This window comes from Myxine glutinosa, chromosome 12 (assembly GCF_964187855.1).
Source record: "Myxine glutinosa chromosome 12, kmMyxGlut1.1, whole genome shotgun sequence".
NCBI lineage: Eukaryota > Metazoa > Chordata > Myxini > Myxiniformes > Myxinidae > Myxine > Myxine glutinosa.
The window spans coordinates 7,499,690-7,518,578 of NC_136272.1; the positions used below are offsets into that span (position 1 = coordinate 7,499,690).

The 18,889-nt window shown below is 43.9% G+C and overlaps 2 protein-coding genes across 3 annotated transcripts in view; one reads left to right on the forward strand and one right to left on the reverse strand.

Moving 5' to 3' along the window:
- Positions 1 to 18,889, forward strand: part of LOC137438259 (ankyrin repeat and MYND domain-containing protein 2) — an 821,307-nt gene that overhangs the window by 71,315 nt on the left and 731,103 nt on the right. The gene's annotated exons all lie outside the window — the stretch shown is intronic.
- Positions 1 to 18,889, reverse strand: part of TMIE (transmembrane inner ear) — a 28,299-nt gene that overhangs the window by 3,983 nt on the left and 5,427 nt on the right. Inside the window, exon 2 of the mRNA XM_068099585.2 lies at positions 2,024 to 2,141. Within this exon, the coding sequence (XP_067955686.1) occupies positions 2,024 to 2,141 (118 nt within the window). The remainder of the gene's footprint in view (positions 1 to 2,023; positions 2,142 to 18,889) is intronic.

The following is an 18,889-nucleotide window of genomic DNA, read 5'->3' on the forward strand; positions in this document are numbered from 1 at the left end:
CTCATCCAAGTCCTGTCGCACGAGTCCTCTCACAAAGCGCAATTCACCCAACGAGTCCTCCTCATAAGTCCTCATAAGGGCAGTCCTTTCGCACAAGTCCTCCTCATCCGAGTCCTGTCGCACGAGTCCTGTTTACAAAGCGCAATTAACCCAACGAGTCCTCTTTCAACCAGTCCTTCTCATAAGTCCTTCTGGCCAGTCTTTCTGCACGAGTCCTCTCCAAGGGCTTTGTGCGCTGGCTTATATAGATTTGCCCAGCGAACCCTCTCGAACTTACTAGACGCTCTGTACCACACCCTCTCAAGCCATGCCCTCTCAGCCTTGGTTGGCTGGTGCCCTTACCGTCACCGCCTTTGACGCGGTCACACCTTGACCCTCACGCTCCTCCCTCTTTTCAGGCCTCCCTCGTGGTTACCTGACTAGTTTGAGCGAGCAAAGGGCAGCTAACGCTGCTGGTGGCCAAAGCATAACAAACTTGAGGGATGCCAAATGGGGCGCAGGATCGAGTTTGCCCATGATGGAAATTGGAGGGTGGCCGCAAAATGAAAGGGGCCTAAGCTTATTTCTTTACACAATGCAGATGTCACTAGGGAAATGGCCTACTCTTACACATACTATGACATAACTAATTCTAATGGGCCTACGTGTTGCTTGTGGACTAACTATGGGGGGTGGGGGGGGGGGGGCAAACCTTTAACCTTTAATGATGTCATATTTACACTCTCAAAACCACAACAATACTTTGGCTCTGAATTCTTCCCGATCGCACGTGCGCGGAGAGGGTGTGAGATATCTTTTACGAGGTGAAATCCGCTTCAATATTTGGCTATGTCCGTCCATCACAAATGAAGAAGAAGAACCTTTCTAACCCACCATGTTTATTTCTAAAGGGTAATTGTAAGGGTTCTAAAGGGTAATTCAAAAGCATTTTGTTTGTTTCTAGGCTTTGTCTGTTTCATATTAAAAATGCCACACTGAACCGTTTTCTTCGAGGACATGGGTGTGAATGTCTTACTTTGTCCGCCTGTCTGCCAGTCAAACAAAACTGGAAATCATTCCAAACAGGAAAGTTACTGTTTTTGAGGATGTTATAAAGGACCCAAACAGCAGGCACAAACAACAAATGTAACATATTAAATAAGGTGGTGTAAAAGATGCTGCGTCAACAGCAGTAAACTTCCATTTTTTTGTCTACAACCTTTAAAATCCTTATTATATTTCCATTGAATCATACATTTGAATATCGAAGAACACAAATCACCTTTTTGACGCTTTCAAAACTCTTCCCTATAGTAATACTTGGACAAGCTATTGCGGCATTTTACGTCATCATGACCAATCAAATTTTCCGCTCGTACACACTGTACATGTCCTTGTTTCTCAAGACAACGCGAGCCACGGGGTAAGATGTTCTATGAACTCTATAGCTACCTCGACCACCGAAGGTGGATGGAGGTTATGTTTTCACCTCTGTCTGTCTGTTTGTTTGTTTGTTTGTTTGTGAACAGGATATCTAAAAAAAGTTGTGGATGGATTCGGACAAAATTTTGTGGAGAGGTTGGGTTTGTGACAAGGACGACATGATTCGATTTTGATGAAGATTCGGATCCGGATAAGAGAAGTTTTTATTTTTTTTGAATTGATTAATTCACCATTGAGAGTTGGGGTCAAACGATATGTAGCATAATCTTTCAAAATGTTGTGGACGACTTAAGCCAAAACTTTGTGCATCAGTTGGTTAGATGACAAGAACAACCTGATTCGATTTTGGTTCAGGTCCGAATCCAGATCCAGCCTATCAGTGGATACAAAACGTAAACTGTTCGGCATGGTCTCGACCGAGTGCCTTTCTAATTACACAAGCATTGAGTTCAGGACAGCTTGAGGGTGGCTAAATGGTAAAGAAAAATTGAGAAAAGGAGCAAAATGATGGAAAAAGAGACGTGGTGAGGTGAGAGGAGGGAAAATGATGTAACATTGTGAAGGATGCAGGGAATGTATCCTCAATACTGTATAAACTTACCGACAGCAAGAGCTCCCAGGGAAAACACACCTACAACCTGCCACAATCGCATTCCCCAGAAGACGACCGTCTCCGATGTCACTGGTTCATTCTTCTGTGGCCTTTGCGTCCCTGCACTCTGCGGGGGCAGCACCCGTGACATCATGATGATGCTCTCTCACCGATTATTTATATATATATATATATATATATATATATATATATATATATATATATATAATGTATATATATATATATATATATATATATATAATGTATATATTTATATATATATGTATATATTTATATATATATATATATATATATATATATATATATAATATATATATATATATATATATATATATATATATATATATATATATATATATATATATACATATATATATATATACAGTCACGTGATAAAGTAAGTACACCCCATGTAAAGTTTTCACTTTTTCAACATATTTCAACGTACAGCGATTTGATCTTCATTTCAACAATATCGATAGATAAAGGTGATATAATATAACAAATATCATGAAACATTTACATTTTGTAGTCCATTGTATAATTTAAATAAACATAAATGCAAATGTCGCATGTGGAAAAAGTAAGTACACCCCTACATTTATCACTACTTCGAATACCTAAAATTAGAATCAGGTGCACCAGCTCGGGTGCAAATGATTAGAACATCGTTAGAGAGGATCTTGGAGGAACCTGTCTTATTTAAACCTGACATTTAGTTTGGTTTGCTCTTTGTTGTTTAAGTGTGCGGCGTCACCATGCCTAGATCAAAAGAGCTCTCTGAGGCCTTCAGAAAGAAGGTTATAGATGCCTACGAGTCTGGGAAGGGATTTAAAAAGATCTCCAAACAATTTGAAATCAATCATTCGACTGTCCGGAAGATCATCTACAAGTGGAGAAGATTCCAAACAACTGCCAACTTGTTCAGGCCAGGCCGTCCCAGCAAGTTCAGCCCGAGAGCAGACCGCAAGATGCTGAAAGAAGTCTCTAAGAACCCCAGAATGTCATCACGGGACCTACAGGTAGCTCTTGCCACTGTTGATGTCAAAGTGCACGAGTCTACCATGAGAAAGAGGGTGCACAAATTTGATCTACATGGGAGGCGTGCCAGGGGGAAACCTTTGCTGTCCAGAAAGAACATCAGGGCAAGACTAAAGTTTGCCAATGAACACCGAGGCAAAGACCAGCACTTCTGGAACAATGTGATCTGGACAGATGAGTCAAAGGTAGAGCTATTTGGCCACAGTACCAGAAGACATGTTTGGCAAAAACCAAAGACAGCATTTGACCACAAGAACCTGATACCAACTGTAAAGCATGGTGGTGGAAATATTGTGGTTTGGGGCAGCTTTGCTGCATCAGGGCCTGGGCAGCTCACCATCATATAATCCACTATGAATTCTTCATTGTACCAGAGGGTGCTTGAGGAAAATGTGAGGCCATCTGTCGGAAAGTTGAAGCTCAACCGAAGGTGGACCTTGCAGCATGGCAATGACCCCAAACATACCAGTAAATCCACCAAGGAATGGCTGAAAAGAAAGAAATGGAGGGTTCTGGAATGGCCAAGCAAAGCCCGGATCTAAATCCCATCGAGATGTTGTGGGGGATGTGAAACGAGCTGAGCATGCAAGAAACCCCTCAAACATCGCACAGCTGAAAGAATTCTGCATGGAGGAGTGGGCAAAAATTTCTCCCAGTCGATGTCAGAGACTGGTAGACAGTTATAAGAAACGCCTACTTGAGGTTGTTTCTGCCAAAGGGGGCAATACCACATATTAGAGCCAAGGGTGTACTTTCTTTTTCCACGTGTGAAATTTGCATTTATGTTTATTTAAATTATACAATGGACGACAAAATGTAAATGTTTCATGATATTTGTTATATTATATCACCTTTATCTGTCAATATTGTTGAAATGAAGATCAAATAGCTGTATGTTGAAATATGTTGAAAAAGTCAAAACTTTACATGGGTGTACTTACTTTTTCACGTGACTGTATGTATATATATATATATATATATATATATTGTTACGGACACGGTTTTTTGGATGTTATTTTACCGAGCGGTGGTGTATTTAACCGCGTCCGAACAGTTACTCCCCGATTAGAACCCGATTCCACCCGAACGTTGACTAATCGCGCTACAGATATTCAATTGGGAAACCTCTAAAGCGACCGAAAGAGAAGAAGAGAGAAGAAAGACAGAGTTTGGAGGAAGAACAGATTTATTATACACACACAAGCAATATTTTAGAGCGACCAATATTATTTACAGCAATAGATGGAAAAGAGCAGTCACACAGTGCATTGTTAACTTATTCTATTTCATTTACTTAATCCCCAAGACAAACGAGTAGGACAGGACGTTCACACTCACACGGTGGATATTGCAGGCAGGTAATGGCTCGAGGTTGATTGCTTGAGAGGAAGGCAAGGTCGGAGGCAGCAGCTTTCAACCCCTCGCGGTTTTGGCGGGAAAACCTCCGTCGCGTATCCGCGGCCGTCACGCGCTGGCTCGGCACACCTGCTCCTCTTCCTGGGGTGGAGCCGTCTCCCTCCGTTCAGCGCGTCTCTCCAACGACAGGGGATATTGCAGGCAGGTAGGTAGGGCTTGCGGTGGATTGCGCTCCTCTTCCAGGTCATCCCCCAGCGTATCTCTCAAGGCCTCTCCTTAAAGCAGTTCCTTACATTCGCTTTTATCACCTCCGGCGGAATTAAGCCGCCGGCTCCGAGGGCACGCCTACCGGGTCACTCACCGCGGTGTTGATTGGCTGTTAGGGCCGGTTCACTCCTGCCCTCTTCTGACGAGGTGGAGACACGCCTTTCTTCTCCAACCTTACCTCGTGGCCAATGGTGGTTGAAGAGAAAAACCGACCAAAATGCGGAAGGCAAATGGAAGGGAGGTTCTGGGGAAATTGAATAGGGCCTACGCTTATTTTGTTTGATACAATGCAAAGTCAATCAAGTGGAAAACACATACTTAGCCTACATGGAATAAGGAAATACACTATTTAAAAGATATATCGTGACCTGCGTGTATGTTCTATGAAATTAATTAGGAGGACGGCTGCGACCATTATTTACATTACCAGGATGTTACCATACCAAAACCATACTCTTCACATCCGTTACCCTTCCTCCAAAATTGTTACACTCCTCAAAACCCGTTACACTTCTCAAAACCCGTTACACTTCTCAAAATCGTTACACTGCACCCTCCTTTCTTCAGGCACGTCCTCGGGCCTACTAGACTTAACTGAGTGTGACATGTAGGTGTAATTCCCTCTACAATTAACCTGACCCTGAGTGTGACAATTTTAAAACACAAATAAGTATGTCCCCCTATTGCATTGCATCCTGTCTAACAGACTCAAGCCCACAGCTAACCGAATTACGGAATTATTCTGAAACTATACATTTACGGTGGGGAGCATTATTTACAATGTCGTGATTTCTTATTTACAACGCAACCCAGGACCTGTGTGTTTTTTTCTTTTCTTTTTTTAGGGAACAAGAGAAAGAAATTCCTGTTGGGAGGGAGGAGACAGCACGCATTGCATCGATGCACCAGTACCAATACCACCAAAGCACCCAAAAGCACCAAAAGCACCACAAGCACCACAAAGCACCACTCGGTGCGCAGTCACCATGGCTCATAATAAACACAACAAAACAACTGGTGGTGGTCTTCTCCTTGTCTGCTGGGCCGATGTTCTTCCTGACGTCTTCTGGCTTCATGCGGCCTATTTGGACATAATAAAAAGCACAACTTGTGTTCGTTTTTTATTATTATTTAGGGCCTCAGGGGCCAACTAAGGGTGGTCCACCTGTTTGGCATAGGTGCCACCTTACCGAGGTCCGCAAGCAAGATTCCCTGGCCACTATGGCCGGTCTCCAACAGAGGTGCTCTGCCCCAGAACCTGGGGTCCATCAAGTGGTACTTGGCCGCCGAACAGCGGTCCATAAAGTGGTACATCAACGCAATGCGTGCTGGTTCTGGGAATCTCGGGCGCACAATGGCCACCTCACGCACGCTCCCCTCGGCACCCAATGGCGCACAGGTCATGTGGGAGACAAAAGAAAGACAATTGAGCGAGGGGTAAGGTCACAAGGGTACACGTCAAACAAGGCAATGCAAGGTGAAATGCGTACGGAGGGCGAAGTGAGAAAGCTCGTCCCTACCGTACGTCACCCCCCTGTCACCTACACTACCCTTGCTCTTACCCCATATTTACAAAATCTACCCATTTACAAATTCGTCACTACTGTCACGTCTTCCCCATATTTCCCTTATACCAAATTCGTCACCACAATCCCTCTACTTCAAAATTTGCCATCATCAATTCATCATCAATCCTCAAAAGGAGGGAGAGATGGAATTACGCACAATGTCACACCCACGTCATGATGCGTCTCACAACCCAAACATTTGCACAGTAAAAAATAATCAAACATGGCATGGTGTGGAGTACCTGTCACCTCAGGTGAGTGGATGCAGATGGTGTGAGGAGATCCTTCATCCTAACTATCCTCTAAATGATTTTAACACACTTTACACTACCCGGGGTCTTTCCCTGCCAATTCATTGGCCAACTTACACTATGGGTTCTAATAACCAATTCCCATTGGCCAAACTGTGGTGCTCCTCAATTTGGGGTCTCACTCCCCCGATTCATCTCCCGGTGCTCTAGCACAATTTCTGGGCTGCGACGTGTACCTCTCCCAACAGGTCTACCCACCTGCACACCTCCACCACTGTAGTTGCCACCCGAGCTTACCTGCTCCTCACCCTAACCTAACTAACTGGGGAAGACCCCTCTTGGATCTGTCACCCCACTGGTGCCCTCTGGCACTGGGCTACCCGGGTCCGTCCTCCGGATCCTCGGGCCCCATCCACAACAACTACTACCGGCTCCCAGAGCCCACCTGCGGCCTCACCTGGCCGACATCCTCACAGTGGTGGAGTGCCCAAACCAACTACACACACTAACAGGCTACACGCCCAGCCATTTCCACAACACTAACGCACCCATCCACATACCATTCTGTCACCCGCACCACAGATGCCAATATCCAACCACAATTTACCTGTACCCTCTACCTAACACTTCACTACCCGCCCCGGGTATCCGTGATGGGGGTCCACTCTTCCCCCATTCACACCTTCGCACCATCCACTCCACTCCACAATTTCCACCATACCCACTCCACGACCATCCATTGGCCAATACTCCATACCATTTATTCCATACACCTGTCCTCCATTCACCTGTCGTTGCACACCTGTGCAATCTCACCTGGTGCCACCTGCACCCTCCTTTCTTCCTGGACCATTTGGTCAACACAACACGCAATCACCACTACTCCCTCATACACTGCTCCACACACCTGTTCAGTTGCACACCTGTGCAATCACACCTGTTCCATTCTCACCTGTTCAATCCTCACACACACGGCATCATCTCAGCTAACTACTCCCCTCTGAAACTTGCGCTTCCCAGTCGTCCCTTTAAACTATTGCGCTCCCACGTCATTATAATCCACACTAATCTACCTGCGTCCCCACTACAGGTATCAGTCACTAACTAAACTTAACGTTACCTACTGTCATCTTCTAGAGCCCTATCAATATAACCTAACCCACCCGGGCTAGTTTTCACTGCCATACACCCCATAATCTATTGCTCCTTTGCCCCCCCCCCCTGTGAGGGATGGTGGATTTGCCATCCCACCACATCGGGGGTCTCTCACTACCAATTTCGCTCGTCCAAATCCAACAATTCAAAAATTTTCCATTTACTGCCAATTCCATTCACTTTTCTAAATTTCGTTTTAAATCACTATCACTATCACCATCACCCGTCTACTTATTACATCCTCTCGGTGCGCCAATTCACATCTACAGCCCGGCTTCGTACAGCCGAGCAATGAACGCGGGTCGTTTTGTGCCAGCGGCTGGATACGTCCCGCATTCGGGGCAGGGACGGAGGCTTACCCGGGCCGAGATCCCATGCACCACTTCGGCGTGGAGCCATCCAATGTCTCGATCTCGACCTGCCGGCACGTCTCAATAGAAAGTGGTCGCCATGACGACCCTTCCTATCGAGCTGCCCGCTCCGCCTTGTGGAGCCCGGACGCGGCCGCTCCACGCGAGGCCCAGCGTGGATCGCGCACGGCGGTCCTTTCGAACCCGCCGTGGCTCGGATCTCCGCTGGTTCTCGCGGCACGCGAAGCCCGGCACGCACCGAGGGCCCGATCCGGCTAAAAGTCGACCTAACCTTTAACCCGGTTACCGTCGACGCTTCACCTGCAGGCTTACATGCATACGCTACCTCTTTCTTGCTCATACATGCAGCCGTTCCCATTCTCCTCGTACCTTTTCTTTCACACCTCGGTACACTCACTCCGCTCACCGACTTGGTCACACACCTGACCACCGAACACTTTGGCACACATTCGTTGCTCGCACACCTCACCAATACACCGCTTCGCGCCCCCTCCTCGGTCACCTCCTCTGTGACAATCACAGGTGTGCTCTCATTCGCACACCCAACCACGTGCCTCACTACCAACTCAAATGTGCCTTCCCACACACGCTCTACCATTCCAGGTGTGCATCCTTCCATCCCAGGTGTACATCCTCGCTCACCTGTCACAACCAACTCACTCTCCTTGTCACTCTCAATACTCTCACCTCCATTCTTGACAGCGCACTCACCCTTACTTTCGACGGCACACTCTTTCCTCATGCACCCGTCCGTTACACACCTTTCTCGCGCACACTCTCCCGTTACACCCTCTGTAACACTCACCACAGGTGTACACTCTCTCATTACTTCCTCCGTAACACTCACTACAGGTGTACACTTTCTCGTTACATCCTCTGTAACACTCACCACAGGTGTACACTCTCTCGTTACTTCCTCCGTAACACTCACCACAGGTGTACACTCTCTCGTTACATCCTCTGTAACACTCACCACAGGTGTACACTCTCTCGTTACTTCCTCCGTAACACTCACCACACCGCGCTTCCATGTACCCCCTCGCACACGCGCTCCGACCGGCTCACTCCTGACGGCACACTCACTCCTCGGCGTGCACTTTTTCCTCACACACCCCATGGTCGGACATTCTCGCACACCTCTTTTTTCGCACACCTGACCTGCCACACACTTCACCAACGGCCTTTCACGAACACCCGGATCCAAACCAATCCCCAAGCCGACTGAATCTCCCCTCACATCATGTACATTGCCACTCACCTTGGCACCTCGTCCCCGCACCTCCTTTGCCACCTGCAAACTCTTTATTTGGTTAGTGAGCATCACATCATGATTTGAACACAGACCTTGTACATATTCCATGACTTCCTCCTTTATCTCCCTCTTAGTTTCTGTCCGTCCCTTCTTAATTTCACTCACCCCTTCTTCCACCTCCTCTAATTTTTCCTTTACCTCCTTCATCTCCCGGTGCGCCCCCTCTATTTCTTCCTCTAACGCCACCTTAACCGTTTCTACGTGCGTCCTTACCTCCCGGTCCTTCGTCTCCATTGCTTCTGTCACCTCTTCCAACTTCTTCGTCAACCCCTCATGTACCATTTGACATTCCTTTTGTGTCGCTATTAATTCATTTTTTATGTCTTTTTGTGTCGCTTTTAAACCCCCGATGATTGCAGTGTTCTTTTCCACTTGGTCCGCTAGTTCCCTTTGTCCGACTGTCAGCTGTTCTACTCCCTTCGTCAGACTCTCTATTCCCCCCTGTAACCTAACCGTATTATTTCTCACCTCTTTCTCCATACGCTTTTCGCCTCGCTTTACCTCCTCGCGTAGCCCAGAGACCTCCTCACTTACACCTCGTCGTATCTCCTCCTTCACCTCCTCCATCTGGTTCCCCATCTGTTCGATTTCCCGGGCGGATTGTTCCCCTATTTCCCGCAATTTGTCCTCCATCCTATTTTCTAACCCCATTAGCCCATTTTTCACCCCCTCTAACTGATTCTCCTGGGCAGCCATTCTGTTTTCCACCCCCGTTAACCCATGTTTCACTCCTTCTATCCCATTGTCTAACCCCTCAAATTTCTTGTCTAACTCCTTAAAATTATTGTCTAACCCCTCAAATTTAGCTTCTAGCCGTTCCCCCATTTCCCCCATTTTTCCCCTCATTTCCCCCATTTGGCCCCCCATTTGGCCCTCTAATCGCTCACTCTGAGCATCCATTTTTGCTTCTAGCCCCATATTTGCCATTAGTATGGTTGCATTAATCTGCGCCATGAGGTCCCGCACATCAATTCCCGCTATTTGCGCAGCGGGCGCGGCTACCCCGCGCTCGTGCGAGCCGCCCCTTTGTGCGTCTGATACCACGTGCGCGAGAGCGCCATTTTGCGCGTCTGACACCCCCTCAACCGCCTCCTCATTGCTCTCCTCCTCCCTTTCTTCCACATACATTTCCCCTGGTTCCTGGGTTACCCTTAACCCGTCTATCTCCCCCACCGACATCCGATCGCCTTGATTGTCCATGGCGCGATCTCAAAATTCGGGTTTTATAAAACAACACAATTTCGGCAGCTCGTAATTTTGACCAAAAATTTTTTTTTTTAAATTTGGGCCTAACAAATTTAGTCCCGGGTCCGAATCCGACTCCTCGACACCAATTGTTACGGACACGGTTTTTTGGATGTTATTTTACCGAGCGGTGGTGTATTTAACCGCGTCCGAACAGTTACTCCCCGATTAGAACCCGATTCCACCCGAACGTTGACTAATCGCGCTACAGATATTCAATTGGGAAACCTCTAAAGCGACCGAAAGAGAAGAAGAGAGAAGAAAGACAGAGTTTGGAGGAAGAACAGATTTATTATACACACACAAGCAATATTTTAGAGCGACCAATATTATTTACAGCAATAGATGGAAAAGAGCAGTCACACAGTGCATTGTTAACTTATTCTATTTCATTTACTTAATCCCCAAGACAAACGAGTAGGACAGGACGTTCACACTCACACGGTGGATATTGCAGGCAGGTAATGGCTCGAGGTTGATTGCTTGAGAGGAAGGCAAGGTCGGAGGCAGCAGCTTTCAACCCCTCGCGGTTTTGGCGGGAAAACCTCCGTCGCGTATCCGCGGCCGTCACGCGCTGGCTCGGCACACCTGCTCCTCTTCCTGGGGTGGAGCCGTCTCCCTCCGTTCAGCGCGTCTCTCCAACGACAGGGGATATTGCAGGCAGGTAGGTAGGGCTTGCGGTGGATTGCGCTCCTCTTCCAGGTCATCCCCCAGCGTATCTCTCAAGGCCTCTCCTTAAAGCAGTTCCTTACATTCGCTTTTATCACCTCCGGCGGAATTAAGCCGCCGGCTCCGAGGGCACGCCTACCGGGTCACTCACCGCGGTGTTGATTGGCTGTTAGGGCCGGTTCACTCCTGCCCTCTTCTGACGAGGTGGAGACACGCCTTTCTTCTCCAACCTTACCTCGTGGCCAATGGTGGTTGAAGAGAAAAACCGACCAAAATGCGGAAGGCAAATGGAAGGGAGGTTCTGGGGAAATTGAATAGGGCCTACGCTTATTTTGTTTGATACAATGCAAAGTCAATCAAGTGGAAAACACATACTTAGCCTACATGGAATAAGGAAATACACTATTTAAAAGATATATCGTGACCTGCGTGTATGTTCTATGAAATTAATTAGGAGGACGGCTGCGACCATTATTTACATTACCAGGATGTTACCATACCAAAACCATACTCTTCACATCCGTTACCCTTCCTCCAAAATTGTTACACTCCTCAAAACCCGTTACACTTCTCAAAACCCGTTACACTTCTCAAAATCGTTACAATATATATGTATATATATATATATATATATATATATATATATATATATATATATATATATATATATATATATATATATATATATAAAATTTGTCAAAATTGGTGCATAAATTAAGACAAGATCTGTTACTATTTTCTGTTTCAAATGTTGCTTCCCTGAACGTAAATGCACAGTTTTCCAAATAATAAATAATACCCACGTTCAGTCATTCACTGAAGGTGTTGAAGTGAGTAAAATACTGTCACGTCAGGGGCTCCGCTAATGCAGACCCTCTGCGCCGGAGGTCTAAATCCTCTGCGATTGCCCAAACGATACTGCAAGCTACTGCGAATGGACAGCACTTGCTTATCTAGCCACAATGTAATGGTGGGAATGCCTGTTACAATTTAATATTCCCCAAGGTAGGTGCATTTCGAACCAGGTGGTTTTCCCACGCCCAGGAAAGCGAGAACACGAATCTTGTAGATAAAATGGTTTATTAAAAGATAAATACGGGAGAGAAGATGAGATGCTAATAATAAATACACGGACAAACCTGGCACTCAAAAGACAACTAACAAGGGAGCACACGTACTTAATACAGCAGGAAACTAAAACCCACTAATGGCACCAACACACTGACTTACGTAACAAAGGGGATGGGCGGGGACTTCGGTAAGTGAATTGGTTTCTCCGTAGAGTCCGGGCAGAGAGCCCAATGCTCATGGGCCAAGCTACCAGAATACAGATGATATCTGCAGCACAGAAGCAGCTTTTAAACCCTTGGGCCCACCTTCCATCATGTGGGACGTGGCTGGTCCTGCAATTGCCCATGGCGCTGCGCGAGGTGGCATCTCCGCAAGAGCGTCGTGCATTCATTACAGGGCCCTCTGTAGCTTACCTACCGCTGAGTGCGCGGTTCTCCATGAAGCGGCAAGTGGGGAATTCCCCAAGCCCTGCCCGTAGTGCTTCTACTTGCTCATTTTCACTTACCTCAAGTCCTTCACCTCGCCTATACAGGAGGTCTACACAAGACGTACCTACCCTATACTCTATGATGATGGAGGGTCATTGCCTTCTCGGTGCACAACTTAACCCGAACGTGTCCCTAGTGCAAATCTAACCTACTTGAGCACAAGGTCCATACTATTTTTAACTCACTCCAACTATGAACCCCCCCCCCAACCCCAATACCCTCCACATAACAATACGATTATCTCCCGTACATTAAGGTAGAATATATTTTATTTTCATCCCAACAGGATGGTGCAGAAGCAGCTAGCTGTACTTATCTTTGAGCTGTCTAGTCTTGGTTTGATTCCTGATCCGGCTATAAACTGTCGAATAGGGCGAGTTGGAAACTGAGTTCCGTGGATAGGATGCTGCATTACAAGGTGCGCTGTCCCTCAGGTGTACAGTCTGCTAGCATTAGTAGGTGAACGTTAAATATCCCATGTTGTCTCTCAGGATGAGTTGGTGAAGTATCGCCTGCACTTTGAACAAAACACTGGTACTGGGCACACATTACCAAGCAAATTCTCTTTTCTTCCTGCTTGCTGTTTGTTAAACGATTAACTTTACACCGCTCCTTTCCTATGCCATCTCCAGGCATTGCAAATCGTCATTGCCGGGCACCAAAGGGGGCTCGGCAGTGACGCACGCTGAAAGAGAGTACTCAGTTTTCACTCTGGTTTCTTTCTTGCTTGTTGTACACCGCTCCTTTCCTATGCCATCTCCAGGCATTGCAAATCGTCATTGCCGGGCACCAAAGGGGGCTCTGCAGTGACGCACGCTGAAAGAGAGTACTCAGTTTTCACTCTGGTTGTTTGTTTTCTTGGTTGTCCGGGCGATATCTCAGCCATCCTTTGAGCTAGGAAGCTGAAATTTCGGCACAGTAGTGAGCAAGTCCTTTGTCAAATACGGTATTTTTTGTTTTTTGAATAATCAATTAATTGAGGAGTTATTTAATTATTAGCGTTTAATTAAGTACTTATTTAATTAATTAAATTTCATTTCTCTTCTGACCATTATTAACTCAGGCACCTTTTCAGTTAGGAAGCTGATATTTGGACATGCCAATGACCAGGTGATTTGGCTGCAAAGGATATTTTTGATTTATTAATTAATCAATTAATCGATTAATTATTTAATTATTCGATTAATGACAAAAAAATTTTTTTTTTTTAAGTTACAGATTCTGATGAAATAGTGGTAGTTTATGTGTTCTCTGACCAAATTGATTAATAATTTACTTTTTTTATGATTATTATTTATTTATTTTCATTATTAATCATTTATTTATTTTCTTTCTCATTTGGCCAATATCTCAGGCACCTTTTGAGCTGGGAAGCTAATATTTGGACATGAGTGACCAAGTGATGTGGCTATCAAGGATATTTTTGATTTATTGATTAATCATTTCATCTATTAAGTATTTATTGATTAATCGATTAATTATTTATTGAGTAATCAATTAATTATTTAATTTTTTATAAATGACTTATTTAATTAAATTTCTAAAAGATACATCTTCAGATGAAGCACTAGTGGTTTAGTTATGCGATTAGCCAATTGATTATGAAAATATTTTGTGATAATCTTTTATTGATTTTAATTATACAATTAATCAATCAATTAGTGTACACCTCTCCCTCCCAATGCAGCCTCAATGAGCTGCACTGCGGTATTGCCGGGCGCCGGAGGCGCCCCGGCAATGCCGCGCTGCAGCATATTTAATTATTTGGCATGGGGCGGTGTACTTTGAATGTATGTGTACTTGTTTGTTTTCTTTCTTGTTTTCTTTCTTTCTTGTTTGTCCGGGCGATATCTCAGCCATCCTTTGAGCTAGGAAGCTGAAATTTCGGCACAAGAGTGAGCAAGTCCTTTCTCAAAAACGGTATTATTATTTTTTTGATTAATCAATAAATTGAGGAGTTATTTAATTATTAGCGATTAATTAAGTACTTATTTAATTAATCAAATTTCCTTTCTCTTCTGACCATTAACTCAGGCACCTTTTGAGTTAGGAAGCTGATATTTGGACATGCCAATGACCAGGTGATTTGGCTGCAAAGGATATTTTTGATTTATTAATTAATCAATTAATCGATTAATTATTTAATTATTCGATTAATGACAAAAACTTTTTTTTTTTTTTTAAGTTACAGATTCTGATGAAATAGTGGTAGTTTATGTGTTCTCTGACCAAATTGATTAATAATTTACTTTTTTTATGATTATTATTTATTTATTTTCATTATTAATCATTTATTTATTTTCTTTCTCATTTGGCCAATATCTCAGGCACCTTTTGAGCTGGGAAGCTAATATTGGACATGAGTGACCAAGTGATGTGGCTATCAAGGATATTTTTGATTTATTGATTAATCATTTAATCGATTAATTATTTATTGATTAATCGATTAATTATTTATTGAGTAATCAATGAATTATTTAATTTTTTATTAATGACTTATTTAATTAAATTTCTGAAAGATACATCTTCGGATGAAGCACTAGTGGTTTAGTTATGCTATTAGCCAATTGATTATGAAAATATTTTGTGGTAATCTTTTATTGATTTTAATTATACAATTAATCAATCAATTAGCGTACACCTCTCCCTCCCAATGCAGCCTCAATGAGCTGCACTGCGGTATTGCCGGGCGCCAGAGGCGCCCCGGCAATGCAGCTCTGTAGGATATTTAATTATTTGGCATGGGGGCGGTGTACTTTGAATGTATGTGTACTTGTTTTCTTTCTTGTTTTCTTTCTTTCTTGGTTGTTTGTTTTCTTTCTTGTTTTCTTTCTTTCTTGGTTGTCCGGACGATATCTCAGCCATCCTTTGAGCTAGGAAGCTAAAATTTCGGCACAGTAGTGAGCAAGTCCTTTGTCAAAAACGCTATTTATTTTTTTTGATTAATCAATAAATTGAGGAGTTATTTAATTATTAGCGATTAATTAAGTACTTATTTAATTAATCAAATTTCCTTTCTCTTCTGACCATTAACTCAGGCACCTTTTGAGTTAGGAAGCTGATATTTGGACATGCCAATGACCAGGTGATTTGGCTGCAAAGGATATTTTTGATTTATTAATTAATCAATTAATCGATTAATTATTTAATTATTCGATTAATGACAAAAAAATTTTTTTTTTTTAAGTTACAGATTCTGATGAAATAGTGGTAGTTTATGTGTTCTCTGACCAAATTGATTAATAATTTATTTTTTTTATGATTATTATTTATTTATTTTCATTATTAATCATTTATTTATTTTCTTTCTCATTTGGCCAATATCTCAGGCACCTTTTGAGCTGGGAAGCTAATATTTGGACATGAGTGACCAAGTGATGTGGCTATCAAGGATATTTTTGATTTATTGATTAATCATTTCATCTATTAATTATTTATTGATTAATCGATTAATTATTTATTGAGTAATCAATTAATTATTTAATTTTTTATAAATGACTTATTTAATTAAATTTCTAAAAGATACATCTTCGGATGAAGCACTAGTGGTTTAGTTATGCGATTAGCCAATTGATTATGAAAATATTTTGTGATAATCTTTTATTGATTTTAATTATACAATTAATCAATCAATTAGTGTACACCTCTCCCTCCCAATGCAGCCTCAATGAGCTGCACTGCGGTATTGCCGGGCGCCTGAGGCGCCCCGGCAATGCCGCGCTGCAGCATATTTAATTATTTGGCATGGGGCCGTGTACTTTGAATGTATCTGTACTTGTTTATTATTATTTTGTATATATATATATGTATATATATATGTATATATATATACTGTGTATATATATACATATATATATATACTGAAACGCAAAAGAAACTTACCACTTTTGAAACCTTTAAATATCAACAATAACACTGCGTGTAGTAAATGTGTGAACTTATTTGTGGACAATAGTGTCCTCACTGTCAGACAAAACGGTCACGGATGGTCACTTGAACCTTCAATGGTCACTTCATAGCACAGCTGTTGAACAGCCGTTTTGACTGTCAGTGATTAGCCAAGGGGTATGGGATGATTTTAATGAGCTGCACGTGATGTCTTGATATTGGCTTTAAAAAGGCCAGTGCAAAATGGGCATTTTGACCGAATTTTTTTACCATTTTGACCATTTTGACCAACTTCAAAAAGACCGAAAACGCAAAAGAAACTTACCACTTGTTTGAAATGTAATAAAATTGTAACAGTTCAAAATAAAACAAACCATCAATTGCTAATTGAAACATTGGCATTTTATTGATGACATGTCAAGTTTTTGACCAAGATACACCATCTCATCAGTTTGTTCTACAGTACAGAACAGCACAGGGTGCAATGTCAGTCCCCTTTCAATAGCGTGTGTGGCCACCATTGTTTTGGATACAGGCAGTGCATCATCGGCGTATACTGCCTACCAGTCTTTGGATGATTTGCTGCTGGATTCTGTCCCACTCAGTCCTCAATGTCTGAAGCAGCTCTGCCCGTGTCTTGGCCCTGCCAACTACGCGTCTCCCAAGCTCATCCCACAGGTGCTCTATGGGATTCAGGTCAGGGGAGAGCGCAGGCCACTGCATGATGTTGATGTTCTCGCCTTGGAGAAATGCAGTGGTAAAGCGAGCAGCATGGGGACGAGCGTTGTCATGCTGAAAGGTTCTCAGTTCTGGGTGGTCTAGCAGGAATGGCAGCAGATGATGTCGCAGGATGTTATCCACATACCGCTGGGCGTTAAGATTCCCATCCACAACCACCAGTGGCGTCCTGTACCGGCCTGATATGGCGGCCCACACCATCACACTTGGGCCACCCCACCTGTTGGCTTGACGCACGCAACAATCGGCATATCGCTCGCCAGTTCTTCTCCAGACACGCTCATGCCCATCAGGACTGTCCACACAGAACCTTGACTCATCGCTGAAAGCGACCTCGTTCCACTGTGCCAAGGTCCACCGCTGATGCTGCTGGCACCATCTCTGTCGGTTGCGGCGATGGGCAGCCGTCATCACGGGGCATCTGTATGGTCTTCTGGCAGTCAGGCCATAGTCATGCAGTCGTCTTTGTGCAGTATCATTGGAGATCCGTGGGTTTGCACGCCCCGGAGTTTCTGCCGCAGTGCGGGATGCTGGACGGAATCGATCCCGCAGGTGACTTCGGACCATCTGCCTGTCCTGCCTTGCAGTGGTGACTCTTGGCCTCCCTGATCGAGGTCTGTCATCTGCAGAGTTGTGGAGGGTGTCTCTGTCCACCAGGGCCGATATCGTCTGGTGTGAACAGCCCAGGCGCCGTGGCACCTCACGGTAGCTCAGTCCGCCTTGCAGCATGCCCAGGGCACGCTGCCGTTGATCCCTTGACAATCGTGGCATGTTGATTGAAATGCCCATTTTGCACTGGCCTTTTTAAAGCCAATATCAAGACATCACGTGCAGCTCTTTAAAATCATCCCGTACCCCTTGGCTAATCACTGACAGTCAAAACGGCTGTTCAACAGCTGTGCTATGAAGTGACCATTGAAGGTTCAAGTGACCATCCGTGACCGTTTTGTCTGACAGTAAGGACACTATTGTCCACAAATAAGTTCACACATTTACTACACGCAGTGTTATTGTTGATATTTAAAGGTTTCAAAGGTGGTAAGTTTCTTTTGCGTTTTCGGTCTTTTTGAAGTTGGTCAAAATGGTCAAATTTTTCGGTCAAAATGCCCATTTTGCACTGGCCTTTTTAAAGCCAATATCAAGACATCACGTGCAGCTCATTAAAATTATCCCGTAACCCTTGGCTAATCACTGACAGTCAAAACGGCTGTTCAACAGCTGTGCTATGAAGTGACCATTGAAGGTTCAAGTGACCATCCGTGACCATTTTGTCTGACAGTGAGGACACTATTGTCCACAAATAAGTTCACACATTTACTACACGCAGTGTTATTGTTGATATTTAAAGGTTTCAAAGGTGGTAAGTTTCTTTTGCGTTTCAGTATATATATATATATATATATATATATATATATATATATATATATATATATA